Genomic DNA, 26,713 nt, shown 5'->3' with positions numbered 1-26,713 from the left:
AAATGTCTTCAACGTTCAGATGCTAATGTTAAGATTTTGGGATAAAATCCCCAATAATTCTTTATAAATTGATATTAATAAAAGTATAACTTGATCAGGGTGTATCTCCTGTGACTGTGCAAGGAAATAATTTGGTCTTGAATGAATTTCTTTTACAGAGAGCTTCAGGGTCACGCACAGAAAAACACAAAATTTGAGAATAAGACATCTTTAACTTTTAATTAGTTAACATACAATAAGTCATGGGGATTTTGACTTCTTGAACACAACACATTTTAAAAATCCTTAATCTTTACAATGATTTATTGCATTTGAAAATAAAGAGAACAGCATTCATTCAGTGGCTCCATGAGTCCATTGTGTCAGTAAACAACTGGATTCTTCAAGGAGGGCCAACAATGTTTTCTTTCCAACTTTCCAATGCATCTTTGAAGGCACACAGTGGTTCAGGGGCTTATTTGTGCAAAAAAGAAATCAAAGACAGAGGACACAAATTAAACTTAATATAATTACATATCTACATTTAAACAGCAGCATAGCCTAAACAATTAGCCAGAATTGGTGCTAATTATTTCACACCACATGTAACACTGGGAATCATCACGTGGTCATTTCAGTGATCTTAAAGATGTTAAAGGTCTTTCCATCAGTCCGTCAGTCGTGTGCTTTTTCTGCTTTGTTGCTCCACACAGGTTTGCGTTTCTCTATGAAGGCTCGGATCCCCTCCTGTCCGTCCCGTAGAGCCAGGTTGTCGACCATCACTTTGGAGGCGGTGGCGTATGCCGCATCTCGACCTTGAGCCATTTGTCTTTACAGTGAGAACAGATTGGAAGGAGCATGTAGATGTTTTAATCAATACTATACCTAAGCACAAGGCTTCCTGGTAATCATAGTGAATGTAAAATGCTTGATTCAATTTATGTTTAAATTCTGTTGTAAGGGTATTGAGTCTGACAGCTTTATCTCACGAGATCTGCCCTTACACGTTCTGAAAAATAATCGGCTTGGTGCAAGGCTTTCAATGCCCTGCAATTAGACTGTCAGCAAACCACTGATGGTACCTTTAGCAATGTCTCTGAAAGCTTACACAGTAATTATGCATGAAAGCCATCAGCATCTGAATCTTTAAATGGACAGACACATTTTTGGACATTTATGTCACTATCTAAAACTGATAAGGACTTAGTCAGGATTGAATACAACATACAGCTCAAAAGGCTTAATCTTAGTTGGTTCCTCACATTATAATTCAGACAGAACAGGGAAAAAAGTTAAAAATGGTTCTTTGGTATTCCTACCTTTGGAAAGTGGCTTTGCCGAGGGCGACAACAGGTCTGCTGGACTGACACACCCTCTGGGCGATGGCCATCGTCTCCTCCTCCAGCTGGTCCTCTGGCACCACCTTACTGACTAGACCGTGCAGCAAAGCATCCTGGGCCGAGATGGGAGCTCCAGTGAACAGCATCTCCATGGCCACCTGGGAGAAACAATGGCACCAACGCTTATATCAATCACGGTTTGGATTCTGTCAGCTTTCACCAGTATTAGAAAAAGTAAAAACATGTGATGAGACAATCTAAACAGCATTATCAGAATTTATTTGGAAAGGGCCGTTCTTCCCTACCTTCCTTGGCACAGCTCTGCCGATGGCCACCGCTGGTGTGGAGCAGAAAAGACCCACGTTGACACCAGGAGTGGCGAAGGTGGACTTCTCTGTTACCACTGCGATGTCACAGCTGGCAACCAGCTGACAACCAGCCGCTGTCGCTACACCGTTCACCATGGCGATCACTGGAACAGGGATGTCTTGTATCAAAGTCATCACCTGGAATATTTGAGTAACAGCCAAGGAGTTACTTGTTTGTAAAAGATTTAGTCATGGGAGGCCAAAACCTTAAACCAGCACCAACATCTATATAACAATATATTAATCATGAATAAATCTATTAAAGCTGAAGTTAATGGCAAATTTGTCACCTTTAGTTAGTATTCAAGCTTACAGAACCTTACTGCTTTAGCCTGTTTTATACTTCTGAGTCAAATCTACACCATAGCTACGCCATAGTGGTCTATTCTGTCATCAGCAAAGCTTATCGTGTGAGTCTGCACCACTCTGAAATCCTCTACCCAAACACCACTGTAAGGTTATGCAGACCTACAGTGAGGGCCATGGTGTAGATTTGATGCAGATGTATGAAAAAGCAGGTTGAGCTTTGTTTATGTAATTTTAGTCAGAATTCTTCACATTTGAGAGAATTCTTCATTAAAAGATCAATAAAAACACATTCATGAGACATAGGTTAAACAATCAAGTTCTCATTAACCTCCAAAGACCCTGCATACACATATGAGGACATGACATTTCGGCTCTCCTACAACATAATTATCATTTCTAATATGATCATGAATGACATAATTGTTGGAATTTTAGGAAGTTTAAGGAATTTGCTTTAAATGTTGGGAAAATTTGCTGTTTGGATATTTTTCTGCAATTTGCTTGAAATGATAGAGTATTTTCATGGAAATATAGAAGATATATTTTAATATTTTGGTGAGTTTCTTTGCAAGATTTTGGGAAATTGCTTTGATTTTTTTTTTCAATTCCATGCGAGTTTGGTAAATTTATTTTAAAATTTTGGGGAATTGGATTGGGTATTTTGGGGTAGCAGTTGTCCTTTGAAATTTCAGGACTTTTTTTTATGTTTCTGTCATTTTCAGGGAATAATTTGGATAATTTATGTAACTTTTCTATAGTTTGCTAAGAAATTAAAGGGGGAATTTGCTTTGATATTTGGGGAATTTACTTGAAATTTGCATGGAATTTTTTTGGAATTTTTTTTTATTTGAATTTTGAGGCTTTATGATAAAGTTTCCCTGAATGATTTGGGGCTATTTCAATACATTTTAGGCACATTTTCTTGGGATCTAAAAATATATTTAAAAATGTTTGGATTGGCTGATGTTTTAACTCATTAGACCCTACTTATCCTATATACAGTTGAAACCAGAAGTTTACATACACTATATAAAAAGGCACATAAACTTTTTTTTTCTCACCGTCTAACATTAAATCAGATTAAACTTTTCCTGTTTTTGGTCAATTAGGATTACCAAAATTATTTCTATTTGCTAAATGCCAGAATAATGAGAAAAGGATTTTTTAGACAATTTTTATGACTTTCTTCAAAGTCAGACGTTTACATACACTAAGATTACTATGCCTTTAAACAATTTGGGAAAACCCAGATGATGATGTCATGTCTTTGGAAGCCTCTGATAGGTTTATTGACAACATTTGAGTTAATTAGAGGCACACCTGTGGATGTATTTTAAGGCACACCTGAAACACACTGCTTCTTTGTGTAACATCATGGGGAAATCAAAAGAAATCATCCAAGATATCAGGAAGAGAATTGTGGACTTGCACAAGTCTGGTTCATCCTTGGGTGCAATTTTCAGATGCCTGAAGGTGCCACGCTCATCTGTTCAAACAATTATACGCAAGTATAAACACCATGGGAATGTCCAGCCATCATACCGCTCAGGAAGGAGACGGGTTCTGTGTCCCAGAGATGAACATGCTTTGGTCCGAAAAGTGCACCTCAACCCAAGAACAAAAGCAAAAGACCTTGTGAAGATGCTGCTGAAGCTGGTAAGAGGGTGTCATTATCAACAGTCAAACGAGTCCTGTACCCACATGGGCTGAAAGGCCACTCTCCCAGGAAGAAGCCATTACTCCAAAAGAAACATAAAAAAGCCAGATTACAGTTTGCAAATGCACACAGGGACAAAGACCTTAATTTCTGGAGACATGTTCTGTGGTCTGACCAAACTAAAATTGAACTTTTTGGCCATAATGACCATCGTTACATTTGGAGAAAAAAGGGGGAAGCTTGCAAGCCTGAGAACACCATCCCAACTGTGAAACATGGGGGTGGCAGCATCATGTTGTGGGGTTGTTTTGCTGCAGGAGGGACTGGTGCGCTTCACAAAATAGATGGCATCATGAGGAAAGAACATTATGTGAAAATACTGAAGCAACATCTCAAGACATCAGCCAGGAAGTTAAAGCTTGGGCGCAAATGGGTTTTCCAAATGGACAATGACCCTAAGCATACTGCCAAACTGGTTACAAAGTGGCTTAAGGATAACAAAGTCAATGTTTTGGAGTGGCCATCACAAAGCCCTGATCTCAATCCCACTGAAAATTTATGGGCAGAGCTGAAAAGGCATGTGTGAGCAAGGCGGCCTACAAACTTGACTCAGTTACACCAGTTCTGCCAGGAGGAATGGGCCAAAATTCCTGCAAACTATTGTGAGAAGCTTGTGGAAGCATATCCAAAACGTTTGACCCAAGTCATACAGTTTAAAGGCAATGCTACCAAATACTAATGACATGTATGTAAACTTCTGACTCTCAAGAAAATAATAAAAAATTGTCTAAAAAACGATCTCTATCATTATTCTGGCATTTAGCAAATAGAAATAATTTTAGTAATCCTAATTGACCAAAAACAGGAAAAGTTTAATCTGATTTAATGTTAGACAGAGAGGAAAAAAAAGTTTATGTGCCTTTTTATATAGTGTATGTAAACTTCTGGTTTTAACTGTAAGTGGGAGAAACTAAAAATACTCTCTGAGCAAAAGCTCAGGTCTCAGGAGGTTAAAGGCAGTGGTCCTCAATTTTTTTCTGTCAAGCCCCCCTTAGGTAGATGAAAATACTTTCAAGCCCCCTGTATATCAATACATGCTAAACATAAAGGCCCACTATTTTCTAACAAATTCTTTTTTTAACTTATATTTTCTAATTCAAACATTGTCTATAAAAAGAACCAAATAGCAACTGCAATGTTAAACTTTCAAGCTGAGAGTGCCACTTTTAGCTGATTTTTAATGTACAGCTTAATTTGTAATTTGCCTGATTCAGGCAACAACAGAAAAACCTATCTATGTAGAAAAAGTAAGAATCTGACTCTCCTTATAAACTAACATTTTTAAGATGAACTCGTCATATTTTCATGTCTGGTATAGATTTATCGTTAGCCCTAATAAAGTCAACACACAATGTTGAAACGTACACTGAAATCAATGCCCTAAGGGCCACAGGCCCCACTTTGGGGACCGCTGATTGAAGGCATTTTCAAAGGGTGCGCACATTTTTTCATATTGTGGAAAAATTGGAAAGCATTATTTATACAAGAGATGAAAGTTTGGGAAACAGGAAAAAGACAGCAGAGAGAGAGAGAGGACTGACAATCAAACTGACCTCTGCACAGGTGTGAAACACCTTAGTGTGATGCTCTCTGCCCTGAGCCGACGTCAACTCCTTCAAGTCATGTCCAGATGAAAACACCGGACCTTTAGCTGAACCACACATAAAAACACACATTTACAGGTTAGTCAGTTATCTTTAACCCTTTCACACACTTACGGTTAAGAGCTACCTGATAAGACGATTACTCTGAGATCTTCACTGTCCATGTCTGTCAGGATGTTTTCTCTGAGAGATTCAAGCATCGACAGGGACAGAGCGTTCCTCTTCTTAGGATTATTTAATATGATTCTCCTGGAGGAAGAAGAAAATAAAAAGTGAAGTTTTATTAGAGTTTTAAAGTTGAACAGATCTGTTTGTGTTCTTTTAAGAGTACGTCGTTTTTTTGTTTTGTTTTTTTGTTGTTTTGTTTTTTTTTAATAAAGGAAGAGGATGTATTTCCTGTGTATCAAAAAGATTTCAACGATCAAATTCTGACGTAGCATTTGACTATGAGCACGAATTTTTTAATCGCTTTTTCTCCCTCCCGGACTCCGTAGTTGTTCTTCACGTGTATCTACCATACATACATACATACAAGGTGACATGAAATCCATATTTTGGTATTAAAACACGCTTTTTAAAAACATAGCATAAAGGTAAAACATAAAAAAGGCCAAATGAGCGCTAAATATGACACTGACATTTACTACCACTGTTTAAATCCATCTTCGCTCCATAAATCTACCGGTTTCTACCTGTAAAAACTCATTTTTCGTCATTTTACCGTATTCCGTTGTTTTGCTGTCTCACTGTCAGCGGCTCCGGTTCAGTTTGAGAGTAAAACCGAATCCCCAGTACCGGTTTCTGTGTCCTGCTGAGCTGAAATAAACTCACAAATCTGCACAGCAAAGTCCGAGCCATGTTTACACTCTGCTGCTTCACCTTCCCGCTCTCACTTCCGGGCGTGATGACGTCACGCTCGTACGTCAACATGCGGCTTACAAAGCAGAAAAAGAAAAGCAACAAAAAAATGTTTTAGACTAAAAATTAATCACACTTTAACAGGTATCATCGCGAAATTCAAACCAAAAATAAATCCTTTATTTTCATAATACATGTAAAACACTGAGTTTGCAAAATTCATCACAAAAAGCCAAATTCTTAAATATTTTCTAATCTTTGGGATTATTTTATGGTTATTATTATTATTATTTTTTTTAAACTGGAAAAGTACATTATAACTTTCTGATGAATTAATTCTGTATTCAGTGATTCAGACAAGGGTGTTTTTACGTGTGTTTCTTAAAATTTTTATATATATTTTTTAAATTCTTTTTTAAAATTTCATGCATATTTTCAGCATTTCATTTATTTATTGCAGGTGATTGTTTCTACTTCAATGTCTAAAAACTTAAACATTTAAAACTTCCGTTTACATACCGAGCCGTTGAATGTACAATAAAGTTTTGGGTGAAAATGAATCATAAAGTCACACTTTTCAATATTTTGGGAATTTTTTATTGGATGAATCAAATATACACTTTTAAAATAAAATAAAATATTTCCTATAAGAGGACAACATTAGGCTAAATGTACAACTAATTTGTCCCAACTTTTTCTACACTTTCTTGCCAAAAGAGGCTGTGAAGTTAAAAAAAAAAAACGTGCCTAGATTGTTTGATTTTAGTTCTATGTTCAATAATTAAAGATAGTTTGGTGCATTTACTGAATACTGAATACATTTTAGAGAGGAAGCATGTAGACTGGTGGATTTCTGTGTAAACATTTGCTTAAAAGATCAAGCTTTTTACAGCTAATGTTATTAAAGTGAATGAAATGGTTTTAAAAAGCAAAAAATATATATATAGTTGTGAGGTGAAAAATCGTGTCTGTATGGAGGAGCTCCTCTTCTCTGAAAACCTACTGGGGCTCACCAAACCATAACACGAGACTCAAAAAATATCACATATAAAATAGAGGATTTAACGTCTCCAAAGGCACTTCTTTAATTTTGACTCTCACAATCAGGAAGCATGCAGCCCAGTGGAAAGTCTACCAGAGTGACACCAGTTAACTCAATACCAGATGAACCATGACACCAGTCCAAACATCAGACAAAATGAATAATACTAGATCAAAATTGTAATTTCAGCTGAAATTGTGTGGGGATGCTGTGAGCTGAATTGTTGAAGAACTGCTGAAAATAGCCAAAAAGCACAAAAATAGCATAAAAGAGCATAAAAGTTGCTGAAAATGGCATTCAATGGCTGAAAAGACATAGAAAAATATCTTAAAATAGGATGAAAATAGCTGAAAATAGTGGAAAAATTAGCTGAAAATAGCATAAAAGCTGAAGAGTGCGATACCTGATTTGTTAAGACTGTGAAATCAATGCTCAAAATATACAATTTGAGGAGTTGAAGAGAGTGCAGATTTGGGAAATTTTGCCATCTGTTTAACATTTTTAAACAAAGTTGAATATTTTAAAAATTATAAAAGTTAGAAACGAGAAAAGTTATAGCAGTTGAATGACAAAGAAACAGATTTTTTAAAGTTAAAACAGTGTTGATACGACAAAGTATGAAGGAGGAGATAGCGGACAATAACAATTAATAGATCAAAATTGCAATTTCAGCTGAAATTTTGTGGGGATACTGAGAGCTGAATTGTGGAAGAGCTGCTGAAAATAGCCAAAAGCAAAAAAACAGCTGAAAGTAGCATAAAATGGCATAGAAGTAGCTAAAAATGGCATTCAATAGATAAAACAAGGATAAAAATAGCTGAAAGTAGCCTAAAAAAGCTGAAAAAGCCTAAAAATAGCTATAAATAGCTTAAGAATAGCTGAAAGTAGCCTTAACATAGCTGAAAATAGCATAAAATAGCATAAAATAGCTGAAAATAGCATTCAGTGGCTGAAAAGCATAGATATAGCTGAAAATAGCATGAAAATAGCTATATTTTAAAAATTATAAAAGTTGGAAATGAGAAAAGTCATAGCAGTCGAATGACGAAGAAACAGTTTTTTAAAGTTTAAACGGTGGAGATACGACAAAGTATGAAGGAGGAGATAGCGGACACGGAAGAAGAATAATAAACAAAATGGCCGACACAAATATCAATGGCATGGGTGCTTACTCAGCATCCCCACTAATAAGGTGTTTGGTGGCTCTATCAGTGCAGAGAAATGCTTCTAACAGTGACAATAATTAAGAACTAGATCACTGAGAAAAAGTGCTGGTAAAAGTCTTTAAAAGGCAGGAAACAAACATAAAATAAGTCCCATTAGAGCAGGAGAAACTCCAACACCCATGATCCTCCTTCCCACCAGGAGGAGCAGAGCGGCCAGCAGGAGGCAGGCCTCATGTCAGGTGACGGCGTTCATGTTCTGGCCTCCCTCCGCTGGCGTGAAGAACTGGACTTTGGGCGCAATGAGCCCAGAGTTGTTCCTGCGAAGGCTGCCGCTGCTTCCTCCACCTTTACGCATGGAGTTGTTGCGTCTCATCGAGTTTCGCTTCCTTAGAGAGTTCTGGTGTGACAGCTCGCTCTTCTGCAGTGTCTGGATGAGGATGGACGGCTTCTCGTCTAGTTCTCTAGCGCTGCAGAGCGGCGTCGTGACCTTTAAAACAAACAAACAAACAAACAACATAATAACTAGAGAAGCGACAGCCATGATCCGCCTCCCCTAAACTCATTCATGCTGTTTCTGAGCAGTATCAGTGGGACTTTGCTCCAAGATTCTGTGCAAAAATCAAAGATCATTTCAGCCTGGACCACATTGTCAGGAAACACTCATAATTTGCATTTATAAATATTTCTCTTTGTTATCAGTTATCAGTCACTCTCATTGCTGTCATCTGTATTTGGCAGTGTGGCTGTTCAGAGATCCCCCCATGAACTTACATGGAAAACACCAAGCACAGCAGATTGACACTGATTACATCAGAAGCAGGATAAAGGAGGAGCTGGGGTGGAGGAGGGATGCAAAAGGCAGCTTACAGAGGGAGCAGAAAAGAGTAGGCTGGCTACAGCGGTTTCACCCTTGTGCTCTCCTCAGATTTACTACCCTCTGGACACCTTCGAGCCAAAAATGTACACATACAAAAAAACTGCCATTATATCAGCATACATCATTATTTATTCCTACTTTTTTTTCATAAATCTCTTTAACAAATTCAGACCTGCTCAAATCTACCAAATATTGAATAATTTCTAAGATTTTAACCCTTTAAATGCCAGTTTGATTATTTGAAATATTTCATTTTTTACTGCAAAAAAACGCAAAAAATTAATTATTTTCCATATAATAAATAGTAGAAAGATGGGGTTTTGGTGCTGATAAGAGTCTTGGATGGGTCAAAGATTAGCAACAAAACTGATTTGATTGCATTAATATTTTTTACGTAATGTCAGAAATACCCTCTGGACATCTTCGAGGCAAAAATGCCCCCATTGACTTCCATTAAAACCAGGTTTTTTTAATCTCACTGTCACTGCAGTATAAAATCATGCATTCTTTAATGTCAGCATTTCAATGTGAAGAAGTCTAGTGAAATTTCACATTTTTACCGTATTCCACCAGATTCAACCGTTTACTCATTGTAGGACCATGCACCACATTCTGGTATTTTTGCCGTTATATTATGGAGAGTTTTGTGTGAGTTTAAAAGTGTTAAAATTCGGAGAATTAGTGAATGTTTGGTAGTTTTGAGCAGGTCTGAAGTTGTTAAAGAGATTTATGAAAAAAAAGTAGAAAAAATATTGATGCATGCTGATTTAATGGCAGTTTTTTTGTACGCGTACATTTTTGCCTCAAAGGTGTCCAGAGGGTAGTATATTCACTGAGAGAGTATGAACGACATTTTAGAGTAAAACATGTTGGATTTCAAAAATTTAACTAGAAAGAAAAGTTCCTGTAAAAATTAATACCATAAGCTCTAAAACTAACAAAATGATCACAATTTTTTTTTTAAAAAGTGAGAAAAATGGCCAAAAATGCAGAGGAGGGCACAAGGGTTGAATATGGCAGCATGAGTGCTTGGAGTGAATCAGCTGGCTGTCAGCTGATGGGGGATTGCATGAGATCAGCTGATCTCAATTATCTGGCTGCACGTGACTCCATGGCCTGCCTGAAGTAACGTCACACACGTGTTTCTGTGCCACTCTCACCTTCACCGTGTTCCCAAACTTGGAGTAATCCACAGAGTACACGCCCTCCTCCTCTGTTACTATGGGAACGAAGCGATGACCCCACTGGATCTCCTCGGAGACGTAGGAGGTCCGGGCCTGGGTGGTTATCCCCGTCGTCTCTACAACGCCCTCCAGGATGACGATCACCTCGAGGTCGCTGCACTGCAGCTCCATGGCTGACAGGTCATACAGCGGACTGAAAAAAACACGGTTTCAGATAAATAAATATTCTTTAACTGCCAATACGGGTTAGTTTAATCCTTATAATAGAGTTGGAAACTTTCAGTGCTGTGTTAAATAAACCAATCTAAGACTTACCCGCTCCCTGTTACTTAAATGTAGGCAGAGAGGACACAAGTGAAAACTTAGAATAACAGAGAAAGAGAGGAAATCATACTGTAAGCGTGGTTAAAATATCATATCATGGTTATTTAAAGGCAGAATCACAATCTCAGTTTTATCACGATTCCTTTTTATGTTAGTTTTAAAGACAAATCACAGACTAGATCAACCATTCCCAGTGAAAGAATAGAAGGAATACAGAGAGAAATCAATGAGTCTTTCATATCTGTGGAGGAATGTTGTCCCACTCTCCTTTGCAGAATAGTTTTCATTCATCCACATTGGAGGGTTTTCCAGCATGACCGGCCTGTTCAAGGTCAAGCCACAGCATCTCAGTCAGATTTAAGTCTAGACCAGTGGTTTTCAAAGTGTTGAAGAGTGAGCCCACCCTAAGAAGAAACTATTCATTCAGTGGACCCCCACCCACAAAAGGATTCAAACTGAAACAATTAAACAACAACATTTCAAACATTCATGTCTAATCTTTAAACATTTTTAACATTAATATATTTTGGATATTTTGGTTTGTAAATGTCCTTAAACATCTGCCTTTCCCTCTTATTCAGTTATAATGCCATTAAATACCCCTTTTTCATATTTATTGGGCCATTTTACAACTTCTTTTTGCCTCTTTTTCCCCATTTTTTTCCACTTTTATCCCACTTTTGCCCTTTCTCACCTTTTTGCCCATTTAAGCTACCTTTCGTCATTAAATATCTCTTTTTTTTTCTTTTTTTTTGCTAATTTTTGCTACGTCTTTTTGCAACTTTTTCCCAATTTTTGCCACTTTTATCCCTTTTTTTTTTTTTTACAATTTTTTGCCACTTTTCGTCCATTTAAGCTGCCCATTGCCATTTAAAAACACTTGTTTCCTTTCTTCTCAATTTTTTCCTTTTTTCACATTTTTTTTTTGCCACTTTTTGCCCATTTAAACTACCCTTTGCCATTACATACCACTTGTTTCCTCTTTTTTTGACCATGTTTGCCACACTTGACTGCTTTTTGCCCATTTAAGTCACTTTCCATCCACTTTTTTGTCACTTTTCACCCATTTCTGCTACTTTCTGACCATTTTTCCACTTTTTCTCCCCATTTTCGCTCCTTTTCACCCTTTTTTGTTGCTCTTTGACCATTTTGCCACCTTTAACCTATTTTTATTGCTACTTCAAGCTGTTTTTGCCGCTTTTCACCTCTTAGATTGTAGCTCTTGCAAAGGTATTTTTCAAAAATGTGGCTGTTTGGTTGAGTAACACTGCTGTATATCATAGTCCCTATAGTACCTGTAAGTCTATCCATTTAGCTCCATGCACAGCAGAGGTTCATGAAGCAAATCACCTTTTTCTGGTTTATGGTTCCACGCCTCCCCTGAAGCTCTGTGGCGCCCCCCAGGGGAGGCCCGCCTCACACTTTGAAAACCACTGGTCTAGACTTTGACTGGACCACTCCAGAACCTTCATGATACCACTGTTGCCCAGACTCTTTCTGATTGTTGAATCATGAACTTTGACCTTAACTGAGTCAGTTAGGCCTGCAGGTCTTTAGATGTTGTTCTGGGACCTCCTGGATGAGTCATCCATGCGCCCTTGGAGTCATTTTGGTAGGCTGGCCACTCCTGTGAAGGTCACCACTGTTCCAAGTTTTCCCCATTTGTGGGTAATGGCGTTCACCGAGTCCCAAAGCTTTAGAAATGTTTTTGTAACCCTTTCCAGGCTAATAGATCTCAATGACTTTCTCGCCATGATCTATTGGAGATCCTTTAGTCTACTTTACTTTGTCAGACGGGTTCTATTTGAGGGATTTCTGGATTCAACAGGTCTGGAAGGTTCTGGAGTGGCCGAGTTAAAGTCTAGACGTAAATCTGACCTTAAAAAGGCCTTTGTTTAGTCCAGCAGATAGAAAACGAGCCTCACTCCTCACAGTATGCGCTAACATCGATCATATCACAGCCGTTCTGCAGCGCTGTACCTGTTCTTGTCGATGACGTGGCAGATGATGAGCGGGGCTAGGAGGAACAGGCTGTTACTCGCCATGGCGCTCTCTGTTTGGATGTCGATCTGATGGATGGGGATCACCTCGCCCTCTGGAGTCGTCGTCTTCCTCACCACCTGTAGGTAAATGTCGGTGCTTTAAAACCATCGGCTCATTTTTATTTTATTTCTGTTCCACCTACAGTAAAAAGAGAGGATATCCGTTTATATAAATAAACACCTGCAGCCTGACGGTGGCTCCGATGATCATGCTCTTCCTCAGATCTCCGATACGAATCATAAAACACAGGCGGTTGTTTCTGACGGCGATCACAGCGTGGCGGCTGAAGATCAGCGTCTCCGCTCGACGGTTGGACTGAGCCGTCTTCATGAAGATGCAACCTGAGGAGAGGAGAGGACCTCATAAGAGACCCGGCTGGACTGAGTCACCTCGCAGAAAGAGAACGTGAACGCGGCCGTTGGTCTCACCGAGCATGACGGCGTTGATGATGAGTCCTATGATGTTCTGCATGATGAGGACGGTGATGGCGGTGGGACACTGCTCCGTTATCATCCGTCCTCCGAAGCCGATGGTCACCTGAACCTCGATGGAGAACAGGAAGGCCGAGGTGAACGACCTGGAGAGAAAGAAAGTCTGTAACCACCGCTACATAATCAATTTTCAGATCTTTTCTCTATCCTCTAAAACCTCCAAGTCAAATATCGAAGGTTTTAACCTCCTCAATCCTGGAAAAATAATTAAACAAGACATTTAAAGAAGATTAGGGGAGAAATCTGGAAGTCTCTGGAGGGATTTCTCATCTACATCCAGACTTTCATGAGCTGTGACGAGCTGGAGTGGTTGGAAATGACAAGTTTAAAAGCAGAAATAGACGAGCTGCTGGAGCTTTTTCAGAGCAAATATGAGGAAATGAACACATCAGATCACTCTGAAATAAAGTAAAATAGAGGCAAGAATACCACTGATAATTCATGGAAATACAGGAGTTACTGAAATCTGATTTAATCTGGAGTTCAGAATCAGAATCCACTTTATTGACCAAGTACCCAGCTAGGAATTAGACTGAAGAAGAGGAGGAGAAAGGAAGGAACAGAGAAAGAAAGATGGAAGAAAGAAAGAAATCAAAGAAGGAAGGAAGGACATACAGAAGGAAGATAGGATGGGAGGGAGGAAGGACAAAAGGAAGGAAGGAAGGACAAAAACAAGGAAGAAAGGATGGGAGGGAGGGAGGAAGCACAAAGGGAGGTAAGGAAGGATGTAAGGAAAGAAGGAAGAAAGAAAGGTAGAAAAGACAAAGGAAGGGACAAAAGGAAGGAAGGAAGGGAGGAAGGAGGAAGTGAAGGAAAAAGGGATGGACAAAAAGTAGGAAAAAATGACAAAAAAAGAGGGGGGAAGCACAAAAAGAAGGAAGAAAAGAACTGAGGAAGGAAGGACAAAGGGAAGGACGAAGGAAAAAAGGAAGAAGGGAAGAGAAGCAAAGGTAGAGACAAAGAAAAGAGAGGAAGGATGGAAGGACAAAGGGAAGGATGTGGAGAGGAAGGCAGTACAAAGGGAAGAACAAAAGAAGGCAAGGAAAGAGAGGAGAAAGGAAGTACAAAGGGAAGGAAGGAAGGACAACAGGAAGGAAGCAAGCAGAGAAGGAAGAAAGGACAACAGGAAGGAAGGACAAAAGGAAGGACGTGAAAAGGAAGAAAGATAGGAAGGGAGGAAGCACAAAGGAAGGGAAGGAAGCACATAAGGAAAGAAGGAAGGAAGAAAAGTAGAAAAGACAAAAGGAGGGACAAAAGGAAAGAAGGAAGGAAGGAAGGACAAAAGAAAGGATGTGAAAAAGAAGGACGTAAGGAAGGGAGTAAAAAGAACAAAGGAAGAATGGGGGGACTATGGAAAGGAAGGGCAAAGGGAAGGACAAAAGGAAGCAAGGAAGGAAAGAAAGGAAAAAAGAGAGGGAAGAAAAGAAAGAGGAAGGAAGGACAAAAGAAGGTTAACTTATTTTTTCATGGACAACCTCCGACAGCCATGAATAAAATCTGTCTGTCCTCCTCTTCATCAGTGGAATTTAAACAAGGAGTGAGGAGAAGAGAGGAGGAAGAGGAGAAGAAGACAGGAGGAGGAAGAGGAGAAGAAGAGAGGAGAAGAAGAGAGGAGGAAGAGGAGAAGAAGAGAGGAGGAGGAAGAGGAGAAGAAGAGAGGAGGAAGAAGAGAGGAGGAAGAGGAGAAGAAGAAGAAGACAGGAGGAGGAAGAGGAGAAGAAGATAGGAGGAGGAAGAGGAGAAGAAGATAGGAGGAGGAAGAGGAGAAGAAGAGAGGAGAAGAAGAGAGGAGGAAGAGGAGAAGAAGAGAGGAGGAAGAAGAGAGGAGGAAGAGGAGAAGAAGAGAGGAGAAGAAGAGAGGAGGAAGTGGAGAAGAAGAGAGGAGGAGGAAGAGGAGAAGAAGAGAGGAGGAAGAAGAGAGGAGGAAGAAGACAGGAGGAGGTAGAGGAGAAGAAGAGAGGAGGAAGAGGAGAGGAGGAAGAGGAGAAGAAGAGAGGAGAAGAAGAGAGGAGAAGAAGAGAGGAGGAAGAGGAGAGGAGGAAGAGGAGAAGAAGAGAGGAGAAGAAGAGAGGAGGAGGAAGAGGAGAAGAAGAGAGGAGGAAGAAGAGAGGAGGAAGAGGAGGAAGAAGAGAGGAGGAAGAGGAGAAGAAGAGAGGAGGAAGAGGAGAAGAAGAGAGGAGAAGAAGAGAGGAGGAAGAAGAGAGGAGGAAGAGGAGAAGAAGAGAGGAGGAAGAGGAGAAGAAGAGAGGAGAAGAAGAGAGGAGGAAGAGGAGGAAGAAGATAGTAGGAAGAGGAGAATAAGAGAGGAGAAGAAGAGAGGAGAAGAAGATAGGAGGAGGAAGAGGAGAAGAAGAGAGGAGGAAGAAGAGAGGAGGAAGAGGAGAAGAAGAGAGGAGAAGAAGAGAGGAGGAGGAAGAGGAGAAGAAGAGAGGAGGAAGAAGAGAGGAGGAAGAGGAGGAAGAAGAGAGGAGGAAGAGGAGAAGAAGAGAGGAGAAGAAGAGAGGAGGAGGAAGAGGAGAAGAAGAGAGGAGGAAGAAGAGAGGAGGAAGAGGAGGAAGAAGAGAGGAGGAAGAGGAGAAGAAGAGAGGAGGAAGAGGAGAAGAAGAGAGGAGAAGAAGAGAGGAGGAAGAGGAGAAGAAGAGAGGAGGAAGAGGAGAAGAAGAGAGGAGAAGAAGAGAGGAGGAAGAGGAGGAAGAAGAGAGGAGGAAGAGGAGAAGAAGAGAGGAGAAGAAGAGAGGAGAAGAAGAGAGGAGGAGGAAGAAGAGAGGAGGAAGAAGAGAGGAGGAAGAGGAGGAAGAAGAGAGGAGGAAGAGGAGAAGAAGAGAGGAGGAGGAAGAGGAGAAGAAGACAGGAGGAAGAAGAGAGGAGGAAGAGGAGGAAGAAGAGAGGAGGAAGAGGAGAAGAAGAGAGGAGGAGGAAGAGGAGAAGAAGACAGGAGGAGGAAGAAGAGAGGAGGAGAAGAGAGGAGGAAGAGGAGAAGAAGAGAGGAGAAGAAGAGAGGAGGAGGAAGAGGAGAAGAAGAGAGGAGAAGAAGAGAGGAGGTTTTCATGGATGGAAGGAGGTGAAGTTAAAGTTGAAAAGTCTCACAAACACTCTCTAACAATCTAAGTTGACCTCTTAAAGTCTCAGTTTTCATGGATGGAAGGAGGTGAAGTTAAAGTTGAAAAGTCTCACAAACACTCTCTAACAATCTAAGTTGACCTCTTAAAGTCTCAGTTAAATCTTTTTCTGAATCTTTGGAGTTTCTTACGTGACGTCGGTGACGCAGAGGGCTCCGTTCTGCCGATCCGTGTCCAGGTCTCCGTGCGCAAACGCGACGAGCCACCAGCTCATGGCGAAGAGCAACCAGCTGCTGACGAAGGTGGTGGTGAAGATGACCATGGTGAAGCGCCATTTCAGGTCCACGAGCGTGGTGAACACGTCCTGGAGGAAGCGGCCCTGCTCGCGGATGTTTTTGTGCGCCAGGTTACAGGAGCCGTTTTTGGCGATGAAGCGGGCTTTGTTCACCCGGTCTCTGAAGACGGGTTTACGGGGCATGCGGGAGGCGAGCCCCGGGAGACCGAACTCCTCCGGGATGATGCTTTTCCTCGGCAGCATCTTTAGCTGCTCTCAGCAGAGACAGATTAATAAAGAAACGGTTTTTATTCCGCCGTCAGTGCGTCTTTACGCACAGGTCCAACATGTCCACCTGCAGTAGTCCTCTCCCTCTGCAGCTCCTCTGAGGGCTGGGATGACTCCTCTCCTCTCCCTCCTCTCCTCTCTGCTCTTTGACGTAGTTCAGCTCCCACAGTCCAGACCAGACCAGGCTGCTGCTGCCTTCACGTACAGCTCAGGGACGGTCGGAAAGCCCCACGTTTCAACCTAAACCAACCTTACAGACAATTTAAACACTTCCCTCTAATCTCTCAAACTCAGACTTAAAGTCTTCAGTGAAATTAAATCTCTGACTATAGCAATCAAATTTTATTTTCATGAAATCTTCATTTTAGCAGGAAAACTTCGTTTAAAGTGTCATAAATCTGTTCTTCTAAGACATGCAGCAGGAAAGTTCCTCATTAACCTTCTTTTATATGAGCTTTATTCTCTTTAGTTTACCGGTTCTTAACTGGTGGATCTGGACCCAAATATAGGTCCTGGAGTTGTTCTTAGTGGGTCTTGAATTTGTGCCTGGAATAAGATCAAACGGAGTGAGCGGTCTACTGACAGAGGCAGTTTTACCTTCAGGCAAAAACCCGGGGACTGGTGCTCCGAGAGGGTCAAGATTTATTCATTATAGATATGTATTTAATATAAAGTACACCTAACTGTTAATGATTAAGAAGTTTATTCAGAGTGTAAATAAAAGACCAAGAGTGAATGAAATCACCTTTAAGTTAATTTTGATTATCTAATGAGTCCCTGAGGAGGAAGCCTGACCACCGTCAAGGTCCAAGACCCTAAAACAGTTTCAAACGTCTTCAACATGGCATCGCTAACGTCATAGACAAGGATGGAATGTTTTATAAACTTTTTAAAGATGACATCATCCTCAAAGACAAAGGATGGAATTTTTTAGAAACTTTTTAAAGATGACATCATCCTCAAAGACAAGGATGGAATGTTTTATAAACTTTTTAAAGATGACATCATCCTCAAAGACAAAGGATGGAATTTTTTAGAAACTTTTTAAAGATGACATCATCCTCAAAGACAAGGATGGAATGTTTTATAAACTTTTTAAAGATGACATCATCCTCAAAGACAAAGGATGGAATGTTTTATAAACTTCTTAAAGATGACATCATTTTCAAAGACAAGGATGGAATGTTTTATAAACTTTTTAAAGATGAAATCATTCTCAAAGACAAGGATGGAATGTTTTATAAAACTTCAAGGGAATACATCATTCTCAAAAACAAGGATGGAATGTTTTATAAACTTTTTAAAGATGACATCATTCTCAAAAACAAGGATGGAATGTTTTATAAACTTTTTAAAGATGAAATCATTCTCAAAGACAAGGATGGAATGTTTTATAAAACTTCAAGGGAATACATCATTCTCAAAAACAAGGATGGAATGTTTTATAAACTTTTTAAAGATGACATCATTCTCAAAGACAAGGATGGAATGTTTTATAAACTTTTTAAAGATGACATCATTCTCAAAGACAAGGATGGAATGTTTTATAAACTTTTTAAAGATGAAATCATTCTCAAAGACAAGGATGGAATGTTTTATAAACTTTTTAAAGATGACATCATTTTCAAAGACAAGGATGGAATGTTCTATAAACTTTTTAAGGATGACATTATCCTTAAAGACAAGGATGGGATATTTTATAAACTTTTTATGGATGACATCATCTTTCTCAAGCCTATTAGGACCCACAATCATGTCTTCAATCAGACATCAGACCCAACTTTTTAAGAATGATCAATCCTCTAAATGTTGGCCATTTGATGTAAAAGTTTCCGTTTTTTCAGACTGAACAAAGATTTTTTAAAAAGTCGTGGGAAGACATGCTTGAATCTTGCTCTGTTTCCTGTAACAGAGTGTGTGTGTGTTAAAAACACACACACACACACACCCACACACACACACTCTCTGTTATAGATCTCAGGATACATGGGAAAAACAGCTTTGTTATCCTGAGATTATGAGATAAATCAATCAAGATCTCCAGAAAACAGCCAGAATTGTCTCATGGCTCAGCGGATTAAAACAAACCTCACAGATGTAACTCTGCTGCTGTACATCAAACACCGTGTTTGTGTTGAAGGTCCCAGACCGGCCCCTTAAACTCAGTCCACATCTAAAGACTGTATACCGAGGCTCCTTGGAGCATGAGGCCCCAGGTCTTTGTCTATCTGTGCACAAAACTCAAGGTACTGTCTTAACTGAAGAGTCCTGCTTCAAATCACAGATATAACTTTTAAACATGAATGTAAGATGATAAAATAGACTCTTGTGAGACTAAAATGTTCAGTTTGCATTTATCTTACTTCTAATACACTGTGAGGTACAAAAATCAGATGGTCTTTTACATCAGTTCTTCTGCAGCCTTCTACTCCTTCTTATATTCAGGCTGCAAAACTGACATAAACGATGACTTATTGTTGCTTAAAGCATCCTTCAGTCATCAACATTTATAACCATGTAAAAGTGCAGCAACTTTAATGAAATATTCATCCATGGATAACATTTAAACTTCTGCAGAGCGATAAAGAACAATGAGGACTAAACAGACTTTAAATATGATCATTAAGAGTATGAGAGTATGTGTTTAACATAAAAACGATGCTGGGTGAGACTTAATGGAGCTTCACTTTGACAAAAACAGTAATATAAGTACACATATTTACTGAAGAATAAAAAATAACCTAATATAAATCCTTACTTCTAAAACATCTAAAAATATTCACTTTGTTTGACTTTCTTGCTCCTAACTAAAGCATTCTTGTCTGTTAAAACCATTTAAACCATGAATTTTCTGGTTTTAAATGCATGCAAAGCATCTTAAATTCACTAAATGGCTGATTTAACCACCAGGGGGTACTGTTGAGTAACACACTGTGCATGCACCACATTGTTTTTGGTTTGAAGGGTCACATCCTGCATAAAAGAGAAAATCACACATCACTCAAAACTGTTTTATTTTCATTTAAGTGTAAAAAAATGAGGCACACATGATAATAATACTTTGATATATGTTTAGAAATACAGAATGTACATTTTCATAAAGTAAAACTTTAAGAAATCATTAAATTCTGTGTTTTTGTACAGATATTTGTTGCTGAAGCAAAGTTCATTAACAGTCAGACGTGCATTAAAAATAAACATTATGATAGATTTGATATTTATCGATCAATACAGAAATATGTGTCATCAATATCAACTGTAGAAAATCTGGAAAGAATTCATGTTTAACTTCAGAAACCTGCAGGAAATCATGTTTGTTTTTTGCATTTGTTTGTTCCTAAAAGCTAACGATGGGAAAGGAGAACTTGAACATTCCCAGTGAGAAGCAGATGTGTTGAAAAACAAAACAAAAAACAGAAGAATAAAAGAAAAAAATTGCCCATCTTTGATCAGATAATGTTGGCAGATGATTCCCATGACAGCAGCCTGCAGAAGCCTCATGGGAGATTTTCCAGACATGCACATGCAGAAAAATCAACGTAGCCAGGATAAGAAAATAAAAACAGAAGGCAACTGATTTACAGTCAGAGACCAGGTAAAGGACTCTTAGAGAGCAGACACATCAGACTTCAGGACTTCTGATTAAATAAACTGCAAAGAAAGCTGATAATCAACACGTGGCTCAGCTCTAACAGTCATTCATCTCAGTTTGGGTGTCATTCATTTACAGCAAAAGCACTGAAATGCAGGAAAAACCAAGGAGTTGAGATGAAAAATATCTGAGTATATTATTCATAGAAAGAATCTATTTGGCATTCAGTCTGTACAGTACAGTATAATCTCATCAGAGCATTTAAAGAGTACAAATATATGAATAACTGATCATAATTATATAAAACGGGACAATAGCACCACCAGAGAGACGGGACGAGGGAACCGAGAAAGGCTGGAGGAGAGCGTTCGATATCTGAGCAGTAAAAAGGAAGTCACAGGCTCACCCACCACTGGGCAAAGATCTGGACCTGAGCTGGGTGTTCTAGACCATGCCAGAGCAGACTGGTTCTTGGGATGTGGAGCCAGAGCTAGGGCAGGAGGTGGAGCGTTACCACCTGGATGTAAGGTGTTCTACAACAGTAAGAACTGAACCCAGGACCTAGGGTCTTTTTGAGGAACTGTGCTTATAAACTGCAGGAACCAGGGTCTAAATTTAGTCCTTGGGTACAAAGTCTAAGCCAGTGGTTTTCAAAGTGTGAGGCGGGCCTCCCCTGGGGGGCCACAGAACCATAAACCAGAAAAAAGGTGATTTCCTTTGCAAACCTCTGCTGTGCACAGAGCAAAATGGATAGACTTACAGTTACTATAGGGACTATGATATAGAGCAGTGTTACTCAACCAAAGAGCCACATTTTTGAAAAATCCCTTTGCAAGAGCCACAATCTAAGAGGTGAAAAGTGGCAAAAACAGCTTGAAGTAGCAATAAAAATAGGTTAAAGGTGGCAAAATGGTCAAAAAGCAACAAAAAATGGGTGAAAAGGGGTGAAAATGGGGAGAAAAAGTGGAAAAATGGTCAGAAAGTAGCAGAAATGGGTGAGAAGTGACAAAAAAGTGGGTGGAAAGTGACTAAAATGGGCAAAAAGCAGTCAAGAGTGGCAAAAATGGTCAAAAAAAACTTAGGACAACAAGTGGCATGTAATGGCAAAGGGTAGTTCAATTGGGCAAAAAATTATTAAAAAAGGGCAAAAATGGATAAAAGTTGCAAAAAAATTATGAAAAAGGGCAAAAATTGGGAAAAGAGGAAACAAGTGGTAATAAATGGCAATGGGCATCTTAAATGGATGAAAAAGTGGCAAAAAAAATGTAAAAAAACAAAAGGCAAAAAATGGGATAAAAGTGGCAAAAATTGGGAAAAAGTGGCAAAAAGAAGTTGTAAAATGGCCAAAAAATCTGAAAAAGGGTATTTAATGGCATTATAACTGAATAAGAGGGAAAGGCAGATGTTTAAGGACATTTACAAACCAAAATATCCAAAATATATTCATGTTAAAAATGTTTAAAGATTAGACATGAATGTTTGAAATGCTGTTGTGTAATTTTTTTTCAATTTGAATTCTTTTTGTGGGGGGGGAGGGGGGTCCATCGAATGAATAATTTCTTCTTAGGGGAGGCTCACACTTCCACACTTTGAAAACTCCTGGTCTAAGCCTTAGGAAGTCCCTGTTCAGGGGTTGGTACTTTCCAGGAACTAAGGGGGCTGCATCTGCAGAGCTGAATGTTTCTGATTGGGTACTAGGTCAACAACTCTTATGGCCAGATCATTAGCGTCCACTTGTTAAACATTTCTCTCTGGTCCTGGTTTAGTTTTAGAGCTGAGGTCTGTCAGAGTTGGATGGTTGGATCCAGCTTTGGATGCCTGATAATCTACAGACCTTTGATAAGATTATGACAGATATTAGAGACAGTCTGTCATCCCACCCAGATGAGAATGGTTGTCCACTCAAACAACTTTCCGCTCTGACTCTTCGAGACTTCCCTCCCTCTCTGTCCCATTTAACCATCTCTGGAGCTCTGGTGAGTCAGTGTCTGTTGTCCCGAGGATAAGAAATTCAGCAAAGCATGACTGCAGACAGACAGCGGGTTCACCGGCCTCAGCCTGAGCCGGGACACCCTACAGTGTTTGCACTAGTCATAGAAATACAACTGATAGAACAGCGCAGAGGTGGGAGTCCAACAGGCATATCACGTCCAACTCTGCAAACATCTATGGATGGATATGTCTACTTAAACATCTCTGCAGTCTGTTATTGGGATGTCTGTCTCATTTCCCTCTAAGTTTCAAAACAACATACTTAACTACAACTACCTCCTGGATGTTCTAAGCTCTTCTTCTTCCTGATGAGAGGAAACTTCACGGCGGCGTAGAACCTCCAGGCTGCAGCTCTAGTTTACACCAAACTTGGATACCAACCAGCCTCACACAACCATTCTGTTGTTCTCCAATCATGGCGGCTTTGTTATCAAGCATGTCTCTTAATCTTCTCCTTAGGGAATCTATGCCATGCTGATGTTTTTAAAACCAGAAAAATAAAAGAAGGTCTTAAGACTCCCTTTTTTGTTGTTTGCAAGTTGCAGAAGTGAGAAGAGAAAAGTTGCAGCCAATCCTGTGATGTTTTCTTTTTTCTGGCTTTTTCAGGAGAATGGACCAAAAGTTTCACTCTTTGGGTTGTAGCCATGAGACGTCTTTCTTCTTAAACTTTTGGCACCATCAGTTCAATCAGTCCTACTTCTGCTTAGATTTCAATATAAAAATGTGAAAAACTAAAACAAAAATTAGTTGCACCAGCCGGCCTCTTTCCTGGTCTCATGCAAACTCTTTATTTGGCAGCCAAAGTCCAACACACCTGTTTGATTTAACCCTTCACCTCCCTAAGAGCTGCCCCATATGGACAAAAGTATTTGGCCACACCTGTTAACTACTGAATTCAGGTGTTAAATCAGACCAACAGGAGTAGAGAAGCCATGCAGTCTCAAGCATTAGTGATCCTATATGGATTTAAGAGCTCAGAGACTTCCAGCATGGTACTGTGACCTTTGACATAAGACGGTTGGTGACATAACTAGGACCAGGTTTAGCCAGGACCAGGATTAATGAGGACCAGGTGTAACAAAGACCTAGTTAACAAGGATCAGGTTAACAAGGACCAGGTTTAATGGGGACCAGGTTAAAGGAGGTCCAGGTTTAGCCAGGACCAGTTGGTGCAACCCACAGCTAACATTCATTACTTTTAAAAAGGGCTTCAAATACAGGATCTCCCTTCTTTCCCTGTTATTGCATAATACAAGTGCTAAAAAGTTAAACTCATACATCTGTGCATAGCTTTCTGTTAATATAACAAACATTTTCAACAAAATACTTAAAGACTTTTTAACTTCTTTCAGTTGAAATTGTTCCTCTGAGTATGGGAGAATCAGCTCGGTCTAAAATATCGTCTATGGACACAGAAATATTCACCGTAGTTTGAATTCTTCTTAAAAATGGTTGCATCCAGGTCAGCCATCCACTGGCTCTACCGTTTTTCATACTGATAAACTCGACCTGTAGGACTGGACATCTGAGTGAAATCATACGTCTGAATAATCTCTGAAAAAGGCAGCGCTTTCTGCCTGACCACCTGAAAAATTCAAGTCTTAAAAAAACATAAATGTATGATTGATGGAGTTTTCCTTCCACTGACGACTCAGAGACGCTCCTCATTGGCTGTAAAATCACAGCAGTGTCTTCCTCTTTAAGAAAAGTCCAAACAGAAAAATACCGACCGATCGGTGCGTCAGCTGTTGTCGTCCTCTCTGAGCAGCTGTACGTTGTTTACATGTCAGCCTTTACGAATGAAGCGAAGATCCCGTCCTCCTGCTCCAAAAGAGTCTCAGGTTTGTCATACTCCAGAATGTTCCCTCGCTTCATCACGATGACCAGATCGGCGGTTACGATGGTGTGGACACGGTGCTGGAGACAGAAACATCAGTCAGACCTCTGAATGTGGTGAAAACCAATCACATAGACATAGCTCAGCATTCAGAATGCTGGTAAACTCTCACTGTCAGTGCAGACAGAGTGAAGGAGTCTGCCAGCATCTCCTGGTGGATTGTTTTCTCTCTCTACACATCTGTTTTATGGAATATACAGAGCTTAATAAATGTATCAGACCACCTGTCATATTTGTCTCAGAGACCATCCAGCATCATGAAGTGCTTTAATGTGGACTCTTTCATTTTCAGTCAGCTCTCCACGTTTTACCATTTTGAACAGGAATGAGGGATTTCAAACCAAATTCACCCAAATTTGAGCTGGCTCGCTGGACTTCTCGGAGAAGTCAGAAATGAATCAAGCATAACATTCAACCACTAAAACTCGTTTTTCTGTTCAGGAATACAAGTAAATAACTATAATTTGACATATTAATCAAGAAATAATAATGTGCTTTACTATCTTTGCAGTTTTTTGTAAATCAGTAAATTTGAAAATTCATTGATAACAATAATAATTATATTTTAGCATTAAAAATATCATTTGGGCTAAAGAGCTTCTACATATTGGTGTACTAACCATTGCAGAAACATAAAAATGATTTTGGTAATTACCAGTGCTGTTAATTTAGGGCAGCTGTGGCATAAACCTTACTTTGGTTAGGGTTAGGGTGGTCTAATACATTTGTCAAGCACTGTATGTATTATTTTCAATGTTTGGGTACTTCTCCCTTCTATCAACCAAATAAAGAGGTTTCATCATTTCAAACATGGCATTACATAGCATCAAAGATGCACGCTTTAATAACTGTGTAACGGTGTCTGGCACAGCCAAGGCCTTGTAGATCGTTTAGTTCAGTGGTTCTCAACTGGTTGGGTCTTGGGACGCCACATCAACTCCTCAAGGAGAATTGCAACCTAAATTTTTTAGATTTTTTTTGGTCAATCAGATGTATTTTGTAAAAAAATTACAGCGCTTGAACCTAAGACAGGACAAAAGGTGTAACAAAACAATGAAACAGGATAAAAACATGCAGGTTTTATAGAGTCTCATAGACAACTGGCACAATGTTTTTTCCAGGCACACATCTGCGCCCCACTGAAAAGGGCTTCGCAAACCACTTTTAGGTCCCGACCCACTAGTTGAGAACCACTGGTTTAGCTGACATTTTTCAGTTATGATTTATATTCTTATTAAACCAAAAATGAAAAAAAAATTAAGATTTTCTCAACAGGGTTTCAAATCTATGACCCATGGTTTGTCAGTATGCAGATGACGCTGTGCTTTCTGTTTGAGAAAACTAAAGTTTTTCTCTTAATGACCAGAGGTGGGCACGGACACAAAGACCTTAACTTCGATTACTTTTAATCCAGTAATTCTACTAAAAAATAAACAAAGCTAACATTAATGTTAACCCTAAATTCTAACCCATTACCGGGGCAGCCAACAGACAGAACCAGTAACCGATATTTATTTATAGCACTTAAAGGCCAATTTTTAAAGCCAATATAGGGTGATATTTACAGCCAATGTGGGGGAATATTTACCACCCATACTGGCTGTTATTTTCAGCCTATTAAGGCCAATATTCAAAGACCATAAAGGCCAATATATACAGCTAATAAAGGACGATATTTACCGCCCATGAAGGCCAATATTTTCAGCCTGTATAGGGCAGAATTTACATAACCTTAAGGCCATAATTTAATGCCCATATACTACGATATTTACAGCCAATAGAGCCCAATTTTACAACCCATGAAAGCCACTATTTTCAGCCTGTATAGGGCAGAATTTACATAGCTTTAAGGCCTATATAATACGATAGTTACAGACTAAAAAGGCTAAAAATTACAGTCAATAAAGCCCAATATTTACAGCCCATGAAGGCCAAAATGTAATGCCCATATAGGCTGATATTTACTGCCTTTAATGGCCAATAGTTACAGCCTATGTAGGCCAAAAAATTATGCCCATATAGGCAAAGATGTAAAGCTCATATAGGCCGATATATGTAGCCAGTAAAAGGCAATATATACCAACAATATCAGCTGATATTTTCAGCCTATTAAGGCCAAAATTACAGCATATATAGGCCAGTATTCAAAGCCCATAAAGGCCAATATATACAGCTAATAAAGGATGATATTTAACTCCCTTGAAGGCCAATATTTTCAGCCAGTATAGGGCAAAATTTACATAGTGCTAAGGCCAAAATGTAATGCCCATGTATTACAATATTTACAGACAACAAAGGCTAACAATTAC

At 39.4% G+C, this 26,713-nt stretch overlaps 3 protein-coding genes across 4 annotated transcripts in view; all 3 read right to left on the bottom strand.

Moving 5' to 3' along the window:
* Positions 1 to 204: 204 nt before the first annotated feature.
* echdc3 (enoyl CoA hydratase domain containing 3) lies at positions 205 to 6,210 on the bottom strand. The gene is made up of 6 exons (XM_041780916.1): positions 6,039 to 6,210; positions 5,445 to 5,566; positions 5,267 to 5,364; positions 1,625 to 1,825; positions 1,299 to 1,477; positions 205 to 808 (listed from the first exon to the last, which is right to left on the bottom strand). The coding sequence occupies exons 1-6, from the start codon at positions 6,173 to 6,175 to the stop codon at positions 655 to 657; spliced, it is 891 nt and encodes a 296-aa protein (XP_041636850.1). The 5' UTR covers positions 6,176 to 6,210; the 3' UTR covers positions 205 to 654.
* A 1,830-nt stretch (positions 6,211 to 8,040) lies between these two features.
* On the bottom strand, positions 8,041 to 17,090 carry kcnj8 (potassium inwardly rectifying channel subfamily J member 8). Its single transcript, XM_041780234.1, has 6 exons — positions 16,553 to 17,090; positions 13,240 to 13,388; positions 12,992 to 13,152; positions 12,749 to 12,888; positions 10,421 to 10,637; positions 8,041 to 8,870 (listed from the first exon to the last, which is right to left on the bottom strand). The coding sequence occupies exons 1-6, from the start codon at positions 16,897 to 16,899 to the stop codon at positions 8,619 to 8,621; spliced, it is 1,266 nt and encodes a 421-aa protein (XP_041636168.1). The 5' UTR covers positions 16,900 to 17,090; the 3' UTR covers positions 8,041 to 8,618.
* Positions 17,091 to 22,005: 4,915 nt separating this feature from the next.
* Positions 22,006 to 26,713, bottom strand: part of abcc9 (ATP-binding cassette, sub-family C (CFTR/MRP), member 9) — a 77,285-nt gene continuing 72,577 nt past the window's right edge. For both annotated transcript variants that reach the window (XM_041780545.1, XM_041780546.1), the window contains one exon: positions 22,006 to 24,424. In XM_041780545.1, coding sequence (XP_041636479.1) covers positions 24,287 to 24,424 — 138 coding nt within the window. In that variant the 3' untranslated portion in view covers positions 22,006 to 24,286. The remainder of the gene's footprint in view (positions 24,425 to 26,713) is intronic.

Source organism: Cheilinus undulatus, linkage group 23 (genome assembly GCF_018320785.1).
Source record: "Cheilinus undulatus linkage group 23, ASM1832078v1, whole genome shotgun sequence".
In the NCBI taxonomy this organism is placed as follows: Eukaryota; Metazoa; Chordata; class Actinopteri; order Labriformes; family Labridae; genus Cheilinus; species Cheilinus undulatus.
Note: the sequence above shows the minus strand (reverse complement) of the source record. Positions and strands in the feature narration are given on the sequence as shown.